Here is a 21,449-nt window from a genome sequence, read left to right as displayed (position 1 = left end):
GCTATCGACTGCAGTTCGGCGCTCAGAGTACACGCGGTAAGGGCCACACAAAAAATGGTCAAATGTTACTTGCTCAATATCAGCCAGCGGAAAGAATGATCAAATGGGGATATTTTGACGTATATTTTTAAAGCACGTCGATGTCATTGAATGCCAAACGCTCACGGAATAGTTTAGCTTAATGAGTGCAGAGCCGTCTTTAATTTTGGTTGTTTACGTCAGCTCTTCCAGCACTACATTCAAGTGCTAATACTTTTCGTGAGTTCAATCGTAAACCATCATAATTGTTGGGAAACTCACAGTTGATGCACTTTGAACCTCTCTGATTATAGTATGCTTTTCAAAACAGGGAGGTACCGAGCCATTACCGAAACAACTTCAATGACAGCTTATTTCCCTGCCCTTCCTGTTTCATGTAATGAATGAGAGGCTTCCGACACAAGGGTAAGCTCTCTGTGAACACACAGTCAGTACTTCGGTGCTACATTCAAAGCAATACGATCACCTTTCGCAGTTCGCGCAGACTGCCATTCATAAAAAGAAAACAAAAATTCAAAAAAGTTGATAGCCTTATTTCCTTTCCCCGTGTTCAACCGAAGTACTGTGTACGCGAAGCGGAAGCCTTCCTTTTCACGCGGGAAAATATTTGCCGAAGTCCCGTGACCATGCAGGCGCAGAACACAGCGCGAGCCGATGCAGAAACGGAGTCTCTCAATGGCTAAGGGCCAGGTTTCATCTAAACCTCGTATGGAGATCATAGAGTAGGATCAAAACAAACAGGACAGCACGCATTCAGAGAGCGGTGGCTGGCGAAGCGCGACACGCTATTATTTGCGTTATTCCAGACGCGAATTTGATACGGCACGAGGTCGCTTTGTTGTTTGGCTGTTTGTTTGTTTGTTTTTTCGTATTGGCTGTGTCTGATATTATGGACGTGAGGAATATGAAGAGAGACTACCATGAGTATAGAATAAAGGGTTTGCGCGTGCCGGTATGCAGTGACGCTGCTTATCTGCGCTGCATTATTTTTAGGGGGTACTTCTTTAAAAGGAAGATTTTTTTTTTATTTCTTTTTGCCTTGGTTCCCGTTCCCGAACTCGATGCCGCCACACGAGTCGTGCGCATTGCAAGCAATGAGAGGGCGTTCCAAGACACCGCTTTGGCTGCGCTTTTGAGAGTCGGAAAGCTGATGCAAGCCGCTTCCGGACTGGCCGGAAATGCCTTTGTATACAGAAAAGGCTACTTCCACTCTGGCCCCATGACGTGGCTCTCAATCAAGTTCTCTGCGTAATTTGCAGCGAACACGTTTTTTTTCTTTCTTTCTTTCTTTCTTTCTTTCTTTCTTTCTTTCTTTCTTTCTTTCTTTCTTTCTTTCTTTCTTTCTTTCTTATTTTTTTTCGTACAGTTGCTTACTCTGCCGCGCACGGACTTGTGCTTTCAATGCTTCCCTTCTGGTTCAGTCGCTATTTTCAGTAACGACATTTAACCAGCTACTAAAGGCGCTTCCTGTACCCCGTCAAAATAGGCGGTGTCTGCTATATAATAACCTACTAAGAAGAGGACGTAATTGGTAATTATTTCTACGTATTTCTTTCCGTAGTGTGACTAAGTTTTTTTGTTACAAAAACAAAAACAAAGCAAAAAGGCTTTTACCTCCCGTTTTCCGCGAACATTTTCTTTCTGTCTGCGAGAGAGCATGCGTGCGTTCTTCGACATCGCTTGTGAAAGCACTCAAAAGCGTGCTGTCTGAAAGAGCTAGCGGCTTTTTTTCATTCATGTGCAGGCAGGAACCATCTCATTTAACATAGCCAGCGCAGCCCTAAAATAATATATAGAGAAACTGAAGAAAGGGAAGGTATACGGTACTCAAGGCTGGCGATGGTCAGCTTGGCTGCTTTACAGGCATCTAGGCATTCTAAATATAGAGGTCTCTGCGAGCCATCGTCGTAGCCCGTATTACGTTTACGAGCGTTTTATAGAGCGACCTACTTGCGCGAAAATTTCGCGGGATATGAGGGCGATATAATGGATATAAGGTTCATCGGCATAGCGGTTTGCACTGTGTCTCAAACGTAAGAGATATCCATAGATTAGTATATGCATTGAAAGTGCTTTTTAAACCGCTGCACTGCTGTGAAGAAAAACAAATGCGCATTTTTTTAATGTTGTGCTTTTACTTTTATATCGTACTATTACCTTCACGCAAAGAAAAATTGTTCAGTTCGTCCCTAAAGTCTGAATCTTGGAACTCATTCCTGGTGGTTGTGAGCTTAAAGTAGTGGATTTTTCGGCATAGCTGTGAGAAAAGATGAGGCCTTTCAATGGCTGTGCCTAAGCTTTATCGACACCATAGGAACATCATCGGCTTGCAGCATCGGAATATTCTGAAGCACGTTTTGGTAGATCGAAAAAAAAGAAAAAAGAAAGGCAGATTATAGCGTGGTTCACGCCGAATAGCCTAAAGTTCCTAGATGGTTGACTGAAGCGTGGCATCTGCAATGCTGCTAAAAGCCTAAAGGAGATGACTGCAACTATGCATTATAACGAGGGCTATGTGTCAGTTTTAGTTACGGCCAGCAGACGGAAAAGTATATACCAGCTTCAGGTTCAATATGTTACGACGAAATAAATCACAGATACGTCGGATGAAACGAGAGTGCAGTTGTATTCACCGTTGGCGGGAGACCACGAGAGAATGAGCAACCTACCGTTAGCCTCTTCTCCGGGTTCACCTCGATCATGCCACGCAGCAGGTCTTGGCACTCGGGCGGAACGAAGTGCGGAATGTGGAACACGCCACGCTTCACCTTCTCCAGCAGCTGGCGCAAATTGTCATCGTCAAATGGTAAGGCACCCTGCAAGTGTGACAAGGGCACAACATGGTGGTCAGTAAAATATTCCGCCACGTGGAGGAATAGTTCTTTCCAGTTGATGCGACACAGCCACAACGAGTGTTTTTACTTTATCGCGCACAGTGCTCTTAGAAGGCATTTTCTGGTAAAGGTGTGCATTGTAGACGAGGTACCCCGTCTGTTACTGCAGAACCTTTTGTTATTTGATGTTTAGTATTTCGACAAAGAAATCACAAAAGACCCCATTAACACTCCAGATAGTTAAAGTGTGTCACACGTGGCCATAAATTAGATAGCCCATAACAAAGCTTGAGGAAGGCCCCAAGCACTGTACTGATTTACGCTACAGTCTTACATAAACACACATGCCTGTATCGACGGGTAGAACTGGGACAGGCACGAAACCTGCTCATATACTGATCAAAAGGGCAGTAAATAGCTGCCCTATAAAAGGGTGGGCGTCAGTTCACGTGTCGAAAAACGCAGGGAACGTTACCAGAAACCTTAATTCATTTTTTTTTTTCATTATCGCTGGCGTAAAAAACGACTATTTCGCTGCCACAAGGTTAGTAGCATAGGGGTTAGAATACACACAGTCGAATAGGGAGGGTTAAAAGCCACAAATGACACAATTAAACAACGCTGCGAAATTTTAAGTCAGACATGGCAGCTAACTGAGCATGAAATAAAGACACCAATCAAAGAACACCTCGACTGAAATCCAAAAGCTTTCTGGGATCAAAAGATTTCAATACAGCTGTCCAGAATATCACGCAACAGAATCCACATCTAGATACCGGAACAGTCAAACCCTTTAAACAGACAGCTTGCATAAAGACAGCAGTAAAACATGTGGTAGAGGGAGAAATTATTTGATAATTTGACGACAACTAGTTTGATGAACAACAGCGTTTACATATTACACTCTGAGAAGTCAGCAGGACAATAAGCAGTGGTCATGCGTCGCAGCTGTGTTACAATAGGAAACATGTTGCTGGTTATTTTGAACTCCAAATAGGACTCATGGTTTTAGCTTTATAGAATGCCAAGTTCACTTGCGTTGTGAACTTTTCATAGGACCTGGACAACACTCGGACTTACCACTAGTAAAGCATAAAGAATAACCCCGCAACTCCATACGTCCGCTCTTCGGCCGTCGTACTTTTCACCCTGCAGATGAAGAATGAAGATTAAAAACTTGGAAAAAAAAAAGAAGGGTTGAAAACATCTGCAAAAAGCTCCACGGCCTCCTTCAAAATTTTTGCTTCAACAAGCGCACTGCTGAAGGCAGACAAGGAAAGAAAACAAAAAGAAAAAAGAAAAATAGGAACACTAAAATAAATAGTAACCATTGAAAGCGAGGTGGTCAGGCTCAGTATACATTGATGGTGTCAATGACCCTGAATATTTAAGAAGACGGAATTCTGAGTGACAGGTCTTAAAGCAGTCCTAGCAATATCGCTTAGGCGTCATGGACCTTAAGTGTTACTCGAACTGAGTGTGAGTCTTCTTAATCTTTGCAAGATTACTTAAATGATCAACGAATAATTTAATTGCTTTACTAACAAGAGCATTCAGAGGCAATTGAGCTGAGTGAGTGACCGCGATTGAACGATGAGCTAAAAGCACATCTCATGTCGCGCATCCCATGTCACTCGCTCGAAAAGCAAAATCTAGTATATTTATTTTTTATTTTTTTTCATGGACCTTGATTTCGTTTCGTATTGACTGCTGTCATATCTTCACTGATTCGTGCTGACATAAAGCAGAAATAACCGAATAACAGACAAATTATTTTAGGCTTTCTTAGCAGATAATATTTGCAAATCTAAGGCGCCAAATGCATCACAACAGTAAAATATTTATCAACCCCCACGCTGCTGCTGATTGAGGGCTGGTTATTTCTCCGGTTGAATCTATTCGCAGGCGTAAATTGGAGTAGGATGACTAATCCATATGAAGGTGAAAAGAAACTATTGTATAAGCTGCACCATGCAGGAAGGTCGTCACTCGCGAATTCTTGCTGTAAAATAATAAAACTGTCCTACAGCGATCAGTAGGTGAGGTAACGATAGATCCGATAAAGAAAATGGGAAGACCAAAGCCAGTGGGACGTTTGTGTGCTGATTACATTTTCTAACAAGGATATGCGCGGAAGGAACTGTCCCAAGATACACTGAATATGCGTTATCTAAGCGTAGACTCTAGCGTTGTGCTGCTGTCCAATGAATGTGTTTTTGTCTTTTATGTGGAATAAATGACAAATGTTATCGAGATCATCTCCTGAGGTTTCGTGTAAACTGGCAAAAGCTTAGTGGGTACGCTTGAGCGCCTGGTTCTGTGGTGCTCGCTGCGCCAGCTACAGTCGTCTCGCGTAGACAGCGTGACCATCTACTGTCACAGGGTCGAAACTGCTCAGACAGCGTGTTAGTCATCCGATGTAGCTGCAAGTGACACTGCTCCAGCCACGGAACCACACGCTTAAGTATTCGCACTATGTTAGCCACCATACATATCGAACATTTGTCCTTTGTAGTCGTGTACATAGTATGTACTCCTTGTTCCTGCACGTAGGCAATCTGATGAAAGACGGTGGTAATCTCCTTCTTTCCTGGGGAGCTAAATCTTTTGTCTTGTGTATGAATACACTCATCAATCATGCCCTCGCCACATCGCTCGCAAGTACCTACCCGTATGACCTCTGGACAGGCATAGTGTGGTGACCCGCAGGAAGTCTCTAGCATCGACCCTTCCATTTGTAGCGATGCCATGCCGAAATCCGCTATCCTAATGTTGTTTTTCTCGTCCAATAGCAGGTTCTCTGGTTTGAGGTCTCTGTGACTGGGGAGGAGAAGGACAAGCAAGTGTAATCACCTTCAAGCTTTTTTCACAGTAACAAACTTCGACAAAAGGAATCACTCAGCGCTTTGCCTCAAAAATCCAAACATAGGATGAGGCGCCAGAGAAGAGCGCTGCACGAACACGTCTATTAAAGAAATTGAATATCTGTGTGTTTAGTCGCAGCAGCGGCAAGACGCATTTATCTCGCATAACGTATGCATCTGCTCCTTCGGCGCTCAAAAAGAAACATATTTTTCCTCCCAACTACATAGCAATAAAAAGCGTCATCCGCCAAATGTACAGATCGCTATAACTCACGCTGCCGGACGAACAACCTGCAAGAACGCTTCCCGTGGAATCCGATAATCCATAGAAACCATGCCTGGTGACAAAAAGCCGCCATTCTAAGCAACTTCTTGCAGTCCGAACTTTGAGCTGATGACAATTGGGGTTAATTTTAGTTATTAGCGATTCGAATAGAATCATGGGCCGCTATGCGTAGTTCAGCGTGTGGATTTAAAATGTGGATAAATGTTTTCGTTTGTATTATCGAATTAGAAAACCTTACTGAAAAAGGCTTTTTGTTTTATGAAAGCCGTGCCGGATGAAGTAGTTTGTCCACTATCCTGCTTTTGCTTTGATTTTCTGTGGATTTAATATTTATCTCATTCTTCTTGAAGTAATGAAAGTAACCGCTAAAATATTAAAGAGTTTGGGGAAAAAGAAATTCATGCATTGTGCGAATTATTGCGGCCTCTGCATCGGACATTCAGTGGCAACAAGCTTTAAAGTATTTTTTTTTTTGTGTAGTTTCTTGCTGAGTATGTTCGGAAGAGCAATAATGGTTGCTCACATGGTGGAAGAGTACCCTATAGTTTACTCACTACAACTGAGCGTTCGAGATTTATATCAAATGTTCTTTCGTTCAGCAGGGTCGTGATTATTAAGCATCAATACCCCAATATAAATCAAACTAATGTCAAACTCTGCGAGAAGTTGTCATAAGACCTAGAATGGCTAACTCCAGTGCAGCTTGGACCTTCGAAAAGACGTCTCGTGCTTATCTAAACAGCTGAGTTACGGTTTATGTCTCGTCTTCCCATTCGCGAAGAGTAATTGTTAGAAACGAAGGCAACGATATCCCCTTCTCTCCCAAATAACAAGTGGGCTGCATCTCATACTTACCATATTGAATGGCTGTGGCAGAAATCGAGTGCAGAGATTATTTGCCGGAAAAACCTCCGAGCTTCTTTTGGCGTTAGGCGACCTTTCTTGACCAGGTAATCAAAGAGTTCCCCACCGGATACGTGCTCCAATATGAGATACCTAAATGAACGAGGGAAGGAAGAAAAGCACGCATTTTTTATGACTTTCATGACATCATGACTAGAAGACTTAGGCTAGAAGGCCACATGTCTTCCATGAATAGTTGACTTCGAAGCACCAACTGATATCAAGAAACGAGGTTTGTTGTTCTCGAGGCAGTGGAGGGAATAAGGATGGTGGGGGGAGGCAGAGCTCTGGCAAGCAGGTCCTTCATCATAAAACTTAAACAAGAACGTTAAAAAAAGAATGGAACTATATATTTTTCTCACGCGCTGTAGTTTTCCACCGCTTTGATAAACAGAAGTTTTCTCTGAACTAGGTTTGCTGTCGACATAACGGCCTATAGTTATGACCGGAGGCGTTTATATAGCCTTTCAAATAAAGCCACGGAACTCACTTCCGGCTCCCTTCAATAAGGCGGCAAGCCTTCAGAGCGTGTCAACGCCCTCGTTCATCGTCTAACAGTGGAACAGCTTTCTGATTATTATTGGCACGCAAGTACCACAGTGCAACTTGAAAATCCCCTGATATCACGCAAGTTCCCCGCGGAAAGTCCAGCACGTATCTGGCCAGCTGTAGCTAATGCACTGCGCGCTTCAAAGCTTAGTGCAGACGTATGGCTAACGCAAAAACGCCAGTGACAAAGACGCACTTCGCGCCAATATGTTTCTTCTCCCCTCTCCACGGTTCTCCACTGCGGAGCTCAACAGACCACTGGAGAAAACAAACGGTACAAAAGCAATTTTCTCCTCTCGCGGAATTCGTCCTACTGCGACAATAAGGGGACTGGCGCTATTTCATAACCAGCTTGCTTGAACCATTCCTCTTTCGTTTTTCTTTTTTTTTTTCCTTTTCGACACTGCACAAGCTGTCGCCGCGACACTCAATTTCGGTCGCCCGCCGTGGCTCGTATACAGAGCCATGGCTGGCGTCACAACGCCTAGAATAGTTTCACGCAACAGAGGACGCGATCCGGGCTCGGCGTCGCAGATAACGGAAAGAACCAGCAGTGTCTCCTCTCGACATTGCTGGCATGATTCGCTCGCCCGTGAAGCCTTCCCGCTCCCCTGGTTGGATTCGGTGAATTGGTGTCGAAGCTTGTCTGTATGACAGGCTCGAGATATATTACTGTCGCACTCTCGCGTGATCTTTCAAAGCTCGCCCATGGGTAAAGTTATCCCCTGTTCTACGGGAATGGCTCGTTCCGAAATTACGACTGGCTGTGCCTGCTCCCACTGTATCTCCCCACCTGAGGCTCCTTTTTAGCTTCACAGCCGTGGCTACACACCTTCGTTAATTGCACCACGGACGATGCATGTACTCTTTCGTCCCTTTGATTATTTCCAACTTAGGATGGGGAAAAGAACGGCGGATACACTGCAGCGGTAGATTTTTATTTACCGACAGAGAGAGTAGTCGCACCTCTGCTCCTGTTCAAGGGTCTTAATGCGGAAATGTGAATTGAAATACTGCACTGTCTGTCATTTCACTCTGAGCTAAGCATTGTGCCAGGTTTTCATTGTAATAGTGGTTTCGTTTTTATCCACTCGATGAGAAAAACGTGGTTCTTTAAAGGTTGAGAAATTGTAGCGGCTTCAGGAAAATGCATACATTTAGCGCTTCCTTTTTTTCAGGAGGACATAATACTCGTGGATAATCATTTTCTGTACTTGCTCTTGCCCAAACTCTTCGAAAATTTCTTTCCTTTATTTAAGCATGGTGTATAACCTCCCATGTAAACAAGTCATGTAAACAGCTTGGTAGTGGCTACGCGCTCGTAATGGCAACGCAAATAATGCAACTCGACGCTTTTACATAACAAATTCATCCCTACTGTAATCTACAGTGGAGTTCAGACTACTGGGTAGTTACGTGTGCGCGTGGCACTTTCCGCGTGCTTATGTTACAAGGGCCCCAAAAAAAGAACAAGAAGGAAGGAAGTTCTCTCGTTCGATGCGGATATAGTTTAAGCAAGGAGCATCTGAAGAATACTATAAAGTATCTTTAAGTTCTAACATCTCAATAAAAAACGTAATATCAAAAATAGACAAAAAGTGTCAAAATAGCATCTTGGCAGACAGAAAAATACTACAGAATACTACAGGTGGTACAGGTGGGGCAGGTGGTAATACAGGTGGTAAAGACCAGGTGGCACGGCTTGGTACTGACTGGTCAGAAGCGATATTTCCACAAAAGAAATGGCCACAGCACAAATGTAATTAAGAATCGAGCATCAACGTCCCTGTTATTTCATTGCATAGGCGATAACATACTAATGTAACATGCTATGGGAAGGCTTACAGGTATATGTCACATGAATCTCACTGATCATCCGTAAATTTTTTTTCTCGCCTTTTATAAACATTTCCCTTTGTTAATATCAACACGTCACGCTTCGTCACACTGCGTCACTGTGGCAGATATCTTTCAGTTAAATACAGTTGCAAGAAGCAAATAATTTTAGAAATGTTCCTAGCGTTCTGTTCACCATCGGAGGGTCATAGTTCTTATTTAATTCTACTTTTTAATCCGGCAATGGCTTGCGCTGCAAGAAAAGAGCATGTGGATTATACCTTTTCTATAAGGCAGAAAAACAATTCAGCGATGCATTCAAAGCTTTGAAATGAATTCTATTTATGAGTAAAAATTTGTTTTACATAGATAAAATAGCCTCCGCATTCTGTTCTTGCTCTGTTCCTTGTGATGTACGCGTATACATAGCCTCAGCATTCTGTTCTTGTTCTGTTCCTTGTGATTTACGCGTATACATGTGAAATCAATACGTTTATATTTTTTTCTTCTCTTAGTGTAGTGTCGTAATTCATGTATAATTCTCGTTCATATCTGCCTCATATTTGTTTTTGTTTGTATAATATGTTTCACCATTTTTGTACCCTATGCATGTTACATTCTTGATTTGCTTTGTACATATGATCATATCACTGTGTGTTCCTTATATGCTCTATATACACTTTTCTGTACTAACATATGCCCAACTGCAACAATCCCAAATGGGATTAGCAGTATCTGTAAACAAATAAAACTAAATAAATAAAATAAAGAAACAAAGGGAAAACAAAAACAAATATACACAATAGCCGACTGAGAAACCAAGAACACGGACAATGTTTGCGAAACGGGGTACTTACAGGTATTTCTTATTTTCGTACACATCGTAGAGGCCAAGCACGTGCGGGTGTTCAATCAGTTTCATAATAGCTATTTCTCTTTCAACCTGGGAAGAAGAAAAGAAAAAAGGAATTCACAAGAGAAGGAGTTTAACACTTGAGCCACATTTGAGCGATTCGGAAAGGATCAATAAAACCAGCGACGTACCTTTTGAAGTACGGACTCGCTTAGCTTCTCCCGATTGATAATCTTGACAGCAACTTTTCTGCCTGCCACACAATGGATTCCCATTTTTACGAGCCCTGCACAAAACGAGGCACACATATTGTTTGTACTGTCATCAATTTCTAGGCGAAACACCCAACTACGACTCCGAAACTTTCGACATATATGCGCTAATGACAGAAATTAAAGGAAACTGGGCAATTTATAAGAACCCTTAGTAAGTTTTATACGTTGCATTCTACAACAATTCTACAGACTCACCGCTATGACCTACAATGATAGTACTAGACGGCGCTCACTTAAGACTACGGAGAAAGAATTGGTCAGACAGGCAGTAGAATATAGAAAGCATATAATCCACTTCGTTAGTTTTTGGGATTTCGGAAACTTGAAAGTCTCAAGTGATGCATGCACACGTTGCCTATAACAGATACCAAATTTTAAACAAAAAGCAATTGATTTATAAAAACAATTACGGAAATAGTCCTAAATATATTTCTTCAGGTAGCCAGCATGATTATGTGTACTAAGCTAGTGAATAAGTTCCTGTCATAAAATCACAGAGAAGTGGAACGCTGAATGTCTATGAAGACGATATTCAGGAAAAAGAAAAGCGCAAATAAATAGTTTATCACAACATTTTATCTTACAGCAACTCGGATTCTCAGAAATCAACGAAGAAACGTCAGGTTCTATTCAGAAGACAACATTTGAACAGACGCGAGAAATGCACAGCATGTGTACTACGCAAATTTGCATATGCCTTTGCGCTACACTCCCTCTTCCGAAAATCAAATGCGGCCCCGGGAAATGGTCTCACAAAGGGCGAAAGCGACATACACCAGTGGACAGATAACTTATGCCCACCGGAAAAAGATTTTTTCTAGTAAAGAACGAAAAAAAAAAAGTTTTAGTAATACTGTTTAATCAAAGAGCAGCCTTTGTAATTGAAGTAATGCCGATAATTTTACTAAGGCGACCATATTCGAAGGGTTATGGTCACATTTTTCATAACACCAACTCAGCTGCGGCTTTCGAGAAAGAACTAGAATTGTATTTCTTATAGTAATGTGCGTGCCTTTCTTCTGTATTTTCTCCTTATTTCCCACCCTGTAACAGCCCGTAAGGGTTTACAGTATTGTAATAAATAAATAAATAAATAAATAAATAAATAAATAAATAAATAAATAAATAAATAAATAAATAAATAAATAAATAAATAAATAAATAAATAAATAAATATTTTTTTTTTGTTTGATGGTTTTACTGTACCTATAAGCTGATAAGTAGCTTGGCAGGCTTATGTAGTTATAACGAATGTCAACTGGGCAATATAGCATTTTCCCATCAAATAACCGTAACCTCAGTTACGACATTATGATTTCAATGATTCTTGTGCTGATACTGTTGCAGATTCGCACGCATCTGCAACGGTATTGGTTCTTTATTGGTAAACACATGATGTGTTTTATGCAGAATATCTTTAGGACCATCGTGTTGGCACTTGTATCAAAAGCAGATTAATGTAGAAGACATAAACCTCTGCATGAAAAGGTTGTAAACTCATATGAAGTTGAAGTTGAAATTCATTTACTCACGAATGAGAAGGAACAGGGAAAGGAAAAAGCTACCAGGAGCTTGACAGCCGCGGAATTAATTGCCTATATTTTGGGAGGGGAGGTACAACTATATCGCAATCACGTGTAGTAAAGGCGTGCATAACACGCAGGACCCCGGTGATAATAGGTCTCGTTGAAGCTAGTTGTTAGGCCAGGTTTTACACGATATCTTATAAGGATCGTTCGGTTCAAAAGCCGGCGACGAACACGAGAATTGAGAAAAACGTCTCGTGAAAAATACCCACGTAATTTTGTGCCAAATTTGTGCTGCAAACGTTATTTGTACAGCGTTCAGAATGGTGCCATTCTATTTTGCTTACCAATTAGCATCCATCCTCTAGTCGTGTTGGAGGCTAGTTTAAAACAAGGATTCGAACAGACGACTTGTGTGCTGCTAACTGTATACCGTTGACGGCAAGTGGAAGTGTCCAACGAAAAATGAAACATATACTGCGCCTTCTTTTCATCCAAAACTAAACCAATTGCTGCGATGGTGCATTGGTTAAGTTGCCCGACTACTGTGCCGGAGTACTTGGGTTCGAACTCGACTGCAAACGTCTGGGTTTCGTTGGAGGCGAAACAGAGACATCCGTGTGCTGTGCTATGTATGTAAAAATCTCCAGGTACACGAAATTCCTCCACTGCCCTCTACCGTGGGCCCCGCCGGGGTGGTGCTGTGGTAAGACGCCCGACTACTGTGCCGGAGTTCCCGGGTTCGAACCCGACCGCGGCGGCTGCGTTTCGATGGAGGCGAAACGAAGTGGCGTCCGTGTGCTGTGCGATGTCAGCGCACGTTAAAGATCCCCAGGTGGTCGAAATTACTCCGTAGCCCTCCACTACGGCTCCTCTTTCTCTCTTTCCACTTTCATTCCCACCTTCCTCCCTTCCCTTACGGCGCGGTTCGGGTGTCAACAGAGCAAGTGTGACAGTTACTGCGCCTTTCCCTTCCTGTGAACCAATTTAACTTTAACTTAACTCTACCGTGGCACCTCTTTCTCTATATCTCCTTTCAATCCCACCTTATTCCTTTCCCTTATGGCTCGGACCAAGTGTCTACGGAAAAACGTGTGACAGATCCAGCGCCTTTCCTTTTCTATGAACCCATTTAATTATTATTTATTAAAGACTTTGCCAAACACTAATTCAGTCTACCGGGGTCCTGTACTAGAAATTCCACCTAGTGCTTGTGAGGACCAGCTACTTAAGGGTCGGTCGCTCCAATTATACCACCATATGCATACTCATTTCAAGCGATTAAAAGTATTTCGCCACCACCATCACCATGCCAGTCTTCCGATGCCAAAAACTCGTCGAAAGAAAAGTTGATGTTAAAGGCGAAGTATAATTGTCCCCGCAATTTTTTATCACTTAACTTTATTTTCTTTTTCTCATAATGAGTGACTCTGGTTTTTAAACGGGAACGCTGCCTTCTGGTGTTAACCACCATGTAATGATAGGAATGTCGTTGAGAAGCACTATTACGACCTTGTGTAGAAAATGTTTACCTAAAAATGACGCCCAGTCGAGTTGGCCGTAAGCTGCTTGCTTCGTTTTCACTTCAGCATTTTCATAAATGCAAGGGACGTTCGTGTAGCATATTAAAAAAAAAATATGACCTACATTTTATTCCTGATACTTCACCTATCTTACGTTGCGAAGCGATTCTCGGATTCATGTTGGCTGTTAATGGTGCTTTTTGATCATTCATCACCTTTGAAATCTCGGTTCAAATTTTGGTTTCTCAAATACCACGTGCACTGCTTGAAAATATTTCGCATAAAAAGTAAGGGCTAAAGATAAAACATTCAATTTCTTAGGAAGTTTATTCTTAATGTCTGAAATCTTCAATGACTTCTCGTACAAGACCACCTGGAAAAGCTTTGATAAATTACTGGCAGGTTATGAAGTTAGAACTGAACACTTGCTGCAAATTTGACGCTGCGCATGAAAGGAGTTCTCAGAATTTTAAAGATATAGAAATCCATTTCATTTAATATAGGCTGCAGATGAATACATGGGTAGCTACAATAATGGAGAAAGTGCGCGAGAGAATCGCTTATTTAGCCTTTCGCAATGCAAGCGGTCGAATGAATATTGTGCGTGCTCTTTCAAACAAAAATTGGCTTGATTTTTGAAACTAAGAGACATGAAAATATTTAAGTTTTGAAGCAACACATGATATCACGGCAGTGACGTTATGAAAAAGGATTGAGTGTTTTATTTTTTTTTTGTGTGTGTGGTGTTTACTAATGCTGAATAATGCTTAATATTGGGGTAGAGATATATTTTTGTGCTGTTATGAGTCCCGTAATATTGCGTCGTATATGCGGATGAATACTTCTTCGTTTCACAATACGCTAGAAGAATAAATTTGTTGACAGGCTCATGTTATTCTACTGCGGTCCACCGCACTCGATACAGCAACTGAAAAATGACTTAGTAATAGGGAACATTTTCGCTCGCACGGCGAGAATTACCGAATAACACAGGAGTTTACTTTTTCTATCTTTTTTTTTTTTCACAGCAGTAGATAAATTACAGAGGTGCGACGGATGAGCTTGGGGAAATCAGGTTGCTCATGTTCAACGATCGCTGTCCCCTAACCACGTATCATAGCTAATGTCTTCAACCTGGTGTGGGTGATACCTGGAACTTTCTGCCTATCCAAGCGAGTGAATACGCGCTTACGTACCAGCGTGTGGTAGCAGAAACATACTCAAATGTGTGAACACCATCCAATCTACCCTTTCCCAAGGAAGGGTGCCGATCAAAGACGGTAGATTACAAGTTTGGCGCAGGCAAAGGCTTAGCGCACATCTTCTTCTCTCTTATTCCCTCATTTCCTTTTATTTCTCCGTCTACATTTCCACCAAGGCCGAGTATTAAGCCTTCATATTCTTTCATATAACCTCCTCGCCTTTCCTTTTTCTCCTTCTCTTTCTTCCAATGCCCATACGTGGCTGCCACGTTTACACTAGCCGCCTTTTCGTTGCATCCTGTTGCGGTGAGCGGAGAAGAAAAAAAAAAGAAAAAAAAAAAAGCTAAAATGATTTTAAAAAGTTTCCACACCTCTCAGCACGCAAGTAATCACGGTCACTGATTTTAACTAACGTAGCACGGTATCTATCTACACGCGTGGTATTTCGGCCTGCAACGACGCACAATCCGGTGTGCGAAACTTCAAGCGCGAAACTTATGCGCAAAACGAAATCCTTGGTGATGGATCGGCGTCTTCAAATATGTGCCAACACTTCATACACCTCTCCTCGCAGCCAAAAAGAGATGATAAAATCATCCAAAAGAAAAATGCATTATGAGCAGTTATTTCATTTCTCGAACTTCGCAGGCGACAGCGATAAGAGGTGCTGCGCGCCAGACACTTTAGGTCTTGTTTTCTTTTTTTCTTTTTGTCCTCAACGAAAACCGATGGCGCTTCAACGTTCTCACATCTCGCGCCGCTAGAAAGACGCGAATTATTCTTCGCTTTCTTTTTTCAACCCTCGATCACGTACAACCGGCGCCTATCAAAGAACCAAAGTTCTTCCCGCCAGCCGCAGTTCACGTTCACCTATATATAGGCATCGAGGAAACCGCGCACCTGCGTCCGCCGCTTTCAAGTTCTCGACGCCCGGCGATGTTCATTCTTCTGTGCACGACGCGCGCCACTAGATCGTGCAGGGCAGTGGCAGGGGCCGAGGTCTGGCGAAAATACATCGAGGAGAAGACGACCAAGCTAGCGTCGAGTCGGCGAAAGGCAGGCCTCTCACTCCCTCACTATCACCTTCCCTTTATCCTCGGTCTTCGTTCTCCTTCCCCTCTTCTGGTCGTCTCTGTTCGCGGCTTCCCAGTGACGGCACAAGTGCGTCACGACAACGTCACCCGATTCACCGCATTTCAGTCGATCGACTCTGAACGAATGACCGCCACAGCGCGTTCGGAAGAAAGGAGAGATTGAGAGAGAAGGAAAGAAGAGAGAGAAAGAAGCCCCCTTAACGTTTCGCGCTAACAAGATTTTCGGCCGCACGTCTCTGCCACAAGCTAGCGACTCGTCATCTGCGGGAAGACAGGAGACTGGCTGTACATTCAGCTTAGTACCTCCTATCCTTCTTTCCTACTCTTTTTCCTCTTCTTTTCCTTCCTTTTATTTCTCTCTCGCTCTTTTAGTTCCCTTCTGTTTACCTACATTTCTCTCCTACTCACGCCGTTGCCGTCCATTCGCCCCCCGCGGACATAATCTTGGATGCCTGAAGATTTACCCCACGGGAGAAGCCGGTGTTTTGTTATTGCTTCCGAAGGCACGGAAATGACTACAAGCTCCGAGAAACGACAAACCGCCGTCATTGCGAGTAATCAGAAGGACAGCACGAACGACATCTTGCCGATCCTTGGTCCCTGTTTGTGCTCTAGATTATCAATAAACGACCCTACGCATACGCGAAAGCAGTCCCTGACTGTTCACCGGGCAGGATCCTCTTCAGGTATACTCTTAGCTTGAATATGGTCACTGCCTGACTGCGCAATCAAGTTAAGCGGTAGGCCATGGCAAGCATCGCATCGAGGTCCCCCTGTGCGTGCTGCAGTTTGCCTCTATATGCTGCAACGATGCTTTGAAGACGGCGATCGTGTTCAGGTTAATAGTAGACGACCGTGTACACCAAAATTTTTTATATACCTTTATTAATCAACATTTGACTCAGTTGAAACCTCGGCGGTGATGCAGGCATTGCAAAATCAGGGGTTAGACGAGCCGTACGTGAAAGTGCTTCAAGATATATATAGTGGCTGCACAGCAACCATAATTCTGCATAAAGAAAGGAGTTAGGCAAGGAGACACAATCTCCCCGGTACTATTCACAGCTTGCTTAGAGGAAGTGTTCAGAGACCTGGAATGGGAGCAGTTAGGGATAAGGGTATATGGAGAGTACCTCAGTAATCTGCGATTTGCTGATGACATTGCCTTGCTAAGCAACGCGAGGGATGAACTGCAAATAATGATTGATGACTTAGACAGGAAAAGTAGAAAGGTAGGCTTGAAAATCAATATGCAGAAGACTAAGGTAATGTTCAACAGCCTCGGGAAGGAACAGCAGTTTACATTAGGTAGCGAAGTACTGGAAGTAGTAAGCGAATATGTCTACTTAGGACAGGTAGTAACCGCAGATCCGGACCATGAAAAGGAAATAAGAATAAGATTGGGATGGAGCGCGTTTGGCAAACACTCGCAAATTATGACTAGCAGCTTACCGCTATCGCTCAAGAGGAAAGTATACAACAATTGCATCTTACCTGTACTCACCTATGGGGCTGAAACGTGGAGGCTACCCAAGAGAGTTCTACTTAAGTTGAGGACTACCCAGAGGGCTATGGAACGAAAAATGGTAGGGGTAACATTAAGAGATAGGAAGCATGCAGAGTGGGTCAGAGAAATAACTCAAGTTACCGACATTCTAGCGGAAATTAAGAAGGAAAAATGGACATGGGTAGGACATGTAGTGCGAAGAGAGGATAACCGATGGTCGCTCAGGGTAACAAACTGGATTCCAAGAGAAGGAAAGCGTAGCAGGGGGCGGCAGAAAGTTAGGTGGGCGGATGAGATTAAGACGTTCGCAGGGGTCAAGTGGATGCAGCTAGCACAGAACCGGGTTAATTGGAGAAATATGGGACAGGCCTTCGCCCTGCAGTGGTAGACTCAGGCTGATGATGATGATGAATAACCAGAAGAACGTACATCTTTTCCTCGTCGACAAAGTAAGGTATACGACCCGAAGTCCTGCTTGATATATACTTTTTAAATTTGGTTGCACTCCAGCTTCAAACCTATTTTAATCACACTGTCACAAAATAATTAGCCATATAAATTACGCTTCAGAGGTATCTAGAGATGCCGTAGCACTTTTCTTACGATACAGAAATTTGTTTGCATCGACCGACACACACACACACATATATATATATATATATATATATATATATATATATATATATATATATATATATATATATATATATATATATATATATATATATATATATATATATATATATATATATATATATTTATATATATATATATATATATATATTATTATTATTATTATTATTATTATTGCGTAAGTGCAAAACCAACTAGTCACGAACGAGTGCACACATAAGGGCCCCTGAAGAATCAGGCCGTAGGATGTGAAATCCCGTCTGGTTGAATAGGGATGCGAACGCCGAAAATGGATGCGCCAAACACGTCCTTCGGCCTACAACACATTGGAAAGAAGAGAAATTAACGTGATGCTAAAATTAGACTCTGAGAAGGGAAGAGAAAATGCGGCTGATATACTCGCTACGCCTCGGTTCCTTCCACCGCGACTTGGGTGAACAGCGTGCCCAAATTGCTCATCCTCCGAGAAGAGGAAGCAAAAAGAGAAGTTCGCCTGCATTACGGTGCGGGGCTTCCAGAGATGTCGTCTAGGAGGCGCTGCGGTACTCGTTAAAGAGAGACTGCTCGGGCTGTCGAGATCTACGTCTCGACTTCTAATTACTTTTAATGAACGCCGCCGTATTCCCGCCGTCGGGGAAATGTCTCTCCCTTTCTTCTCCACCCTTCTCACCCCAGACACGGCTCCCATCTCCCTGCCGCGAACTGCTCTTCGCTTCCACGGGCCGAGCACCACGGCACTCAACCGGCAGGTGCCTCAATTATAACGTCGCGCGTTCAGCGCGCACGAGATTTTCCTCCTTCCTTTTCCCCTCGTGGTACTAGTCTCTCTATCGCCAAGCCCCGGCTGTACACTCGCACCTTCCTTGCATATTAGATGCTTCGTTCCCGATGCATTGGAGCCCATGCGAGGAAGGTCGCGGCCCTCTTCCCCTCCAGCAGATGAACCACTAATTGATTCCGCGAGCAAGACCGGGAGAAGGAGGCCCAAATACGCAGGTTACGCCGAGTGAGCGGCAGCGACGCGGCCGTGCACTGGGCCCGCTCAGGGGTCACCGACGAACGATGTCCCGCGTTCCCTGCCTCCTCATCTTCTCCACTCTCCTCCCCTCTTCCCATTTTTCGCTCATTAGGCTTAAGACTCGTCAGCACCTAGTCGCGCCGCCGGGTCCAGGGCACGAAACATCGCCGGCAGCCGCGACCGAACCCCGACGTCGTCGCGTTTGCCCACCCTGCTTCCCCTATTTCCCCTCCGACCCATGCACCGCACGCAGCCATACACAGACGCCGCACTACCAGCAAGGAGAAAGAGCTCGCCCTAACCTCGTTACGTATGGCCGGGCCCGGTGGGCAACGAACGGAGCGAAGGAGATTTCTGCCCTACCGCTAATTGCGAACCCTACTCGGGATCATGCGAGCGCCCCGACGTGGACACACACGGGGAGAGCTGCCTTCGGACCCCTCCGGACGAGAAGTTTAATGCTGGTCGCGTGCTTTCCGGCTCAGCGCGGCGAGGGCAGGGCTCCCACACTCTCCGTGTGGCCAACGCTGGCACGTTGAAGACGAACGCTGACGGCGCCGCAAGAGAGATAGCTTTTGTCTTTTCGCTCCTTCCGCTCGGGTACTCTGACGCGGGGTGCCAGAGTCTACCAGGATTTCATGTGTAGAACTGGCAGTCAGTATAGAGTCTGCTATGCCGTCTCAGAGATGGAAGTCTCCGCTAGCTTGTAAGACACTTTGCGTGGGAATAAATATGCATGTGCGTACAAGCAGCAAGTAGCGCGCTAAAGATTGTCTAGTACAGGTTGGTGTCAGTGCCAGTAGCTGTTTCTGGTGACGTCGGTTGTTTAACTTGCAAGCTAACCATGCGTGAGTATTTAATCTGGACACTGTCACCCAACAAATTCCGCACTTCGATATTCGCAATCACACCCGATGCTCATTTCTCGTCCCTCTGGGTAGCGCATGAAGCGGTACGGCCGGCTCATTCCTCGCAGCATTTAGCTAGTGGTATAGAATTTATTAGATGCATCGACAACACTATATTTTAAGTAAGGTTTTGGGTCGGGGCTGTCGATCGACGGAAGAAAATATTCGGCCGGATTGCTCTCGCCCGAAATAATTTTTGTTACTTGCGTCAGGCAGGCACACTCGCAGTGGCCATAGCGCAATCGGTGTGGTAATTATACGATTCCACATTTAACTTCGAGCGTCTCACCTGTAAGTGAGCATCCTTCGCATGAACATGTGATTATAAGAATCGAGAATTTGCTCCTTCAGCCAAAACAACCCGCTATGGAAAGATCAGAAGATATTGCCTTGCATTATTCGAACTATAAATATTGCTTGACATATATTCTTTTCTTGCAATATAGTTTGGTTTGGTCGGGCTTGGTACGGTTCAACGTCCCAAGGCGACTCAGGTTATGAGAGACGCGCAGTGAAGGACGCCGGAAATTTGAACCACCTGAGGTCCTTTCACATGCACTTACATCGCACAGTACACGAGCGCTTCTCCATTTCGCCTTCATCGAAACGCAGCCACCGACGGTCGGGATCGAGTCCGGGAACTCCAGCACAGTAGTCGGGCATGTTAACCTCTGCACCAGAGCGACAGGGCTCTTGCATTATATACGCTGTTACGAAACCCTACTTAGCAAACTAGCAAGCGAGAGGCAGTATGAACGCTACCTGATAAGCAGACAAACGAGATTAGGGAACAAGAAAGTAACATATCCGAAAGGATAATGCCCTCCTACGTGATTACACGAACAAACAATACTGAGATGCAATCAGTATGAATACACGCAGTAAGCATAACCACCCTGTTGGCTTTTATTGAGGCTGGTATGCGCTGTAAAACTGAGTTACACTCTCATTAATCTTCATTAATGTGCTTACTACAATAGTCCAGTATACTGTACGAGGGGAAGTACAATTCTGCCCTTGATTATTATACACGACTAGGAAAAGGAGTGGCCCAGATTACTTACGAAGGGCCCGCAGCCCGCAAGGTGCATTCATTGCGATCGGCGCACTGCGTTAAATTTTTCTTTTTGTACTGCCATAAAAACATTTTCGTGCAAGCAAATAGCGGCATTGCATATTTCATATCAAGGAAAAAAGCTGTTTTGTAAGCCTACGTAAACGCAGGGTAGAAGTTCTGACAGCGTTAAAATTTTTGTTCATTTTTCTTAAATCCAGATGTTTAACATGCAGCGACGCGAAAGTGTTGATCCGTATCCTAGACTACGGGAATCTGGCTGCCAAAGTAGAGCGTTATGGCGGTCAGTCATTCCGCAAAGGAAATAAAATTAAGACGTGACAGCGCTAATGCCTCCCGTTTGCCGATATCCAGTGCCGCTTCCTCTTTACGTATGTGCATGCACCTCGTTACTAGCCTAATCCCTAATCCCTGCCTGTTCCCTGTTGTGTAACTAACATATTTCCGACTCTCAACAGAGGTATAATGGTGCACTGAATCAACGGCAGTCGGCGTTTCTAAGTCGTAGAACACAAGGATAATGC

The 21,449-nt window shown here is 43.8% G+C and overlaps 1 protein-coding gene across 1 annotated transcript in view; it reads right to left on the bottom strand.

Moving 5' to 3' along the window:
* The window catches only part of LOC146190668 (serine/threonine-protein kinase BRSK2-like), a 56,969-nt gene extending 37,929 nt beyond the window's left edge, over positions 1-19,040 (bottom strand). Inside the window, exons 1-7 of the mRNA XM_084600226.1 lie at positions 18,926-19,040; positions 10,356-10,450; positions 10,169-10,254; positions 6,879-7,019; positions 5,543-5,693; positions 3,954-4,022; positions 2,709-2,855 (exon numbers count right to left, since the gene is read on the bottom strand). Coding sequence (XP_084456352.1) covers positions 2,709-2,855; positions 3,954-4,022; positions 5,543-5,693; positions 6,879-7,019; positions 10,169-10,254; positions 10,356-10,450; positions 18,926-19,040 — 804 coding nt within the window. The remainder of the gene's footprint in view (positions 1-2,708; positions 2,856-3,953; positions 4,023-5,542; positions 5,694-6,878; positions 7,020-10,168; positions 10,255-10,355; positions 10,451-18,925) is intronic.
* Between the last annotated feature and the right edge of the window lie 2,409 nt (positions 19,041-21,449).

The sequence above is a fragment of the Amblyomma maculatum genome, chromosome 4 (genome assembly GCF_055883805.1).
Source record: "Amblyomma maculatum isolate TAMU_Amacu chromosome 4, ASM5588380v1, whole genome shotgun sequence".
Taxonomy (NCBI): Eukaryota; Metazoa; Arthropoda; class Arachnida; order Ixodida; family Ixodidae; genus Amblyomma; species Amblyomma maculatum.
Note: the sequence above shows the minus strand (reverse complement) of the source record. Positions and strands in the feature narration are given on the sequence as shown.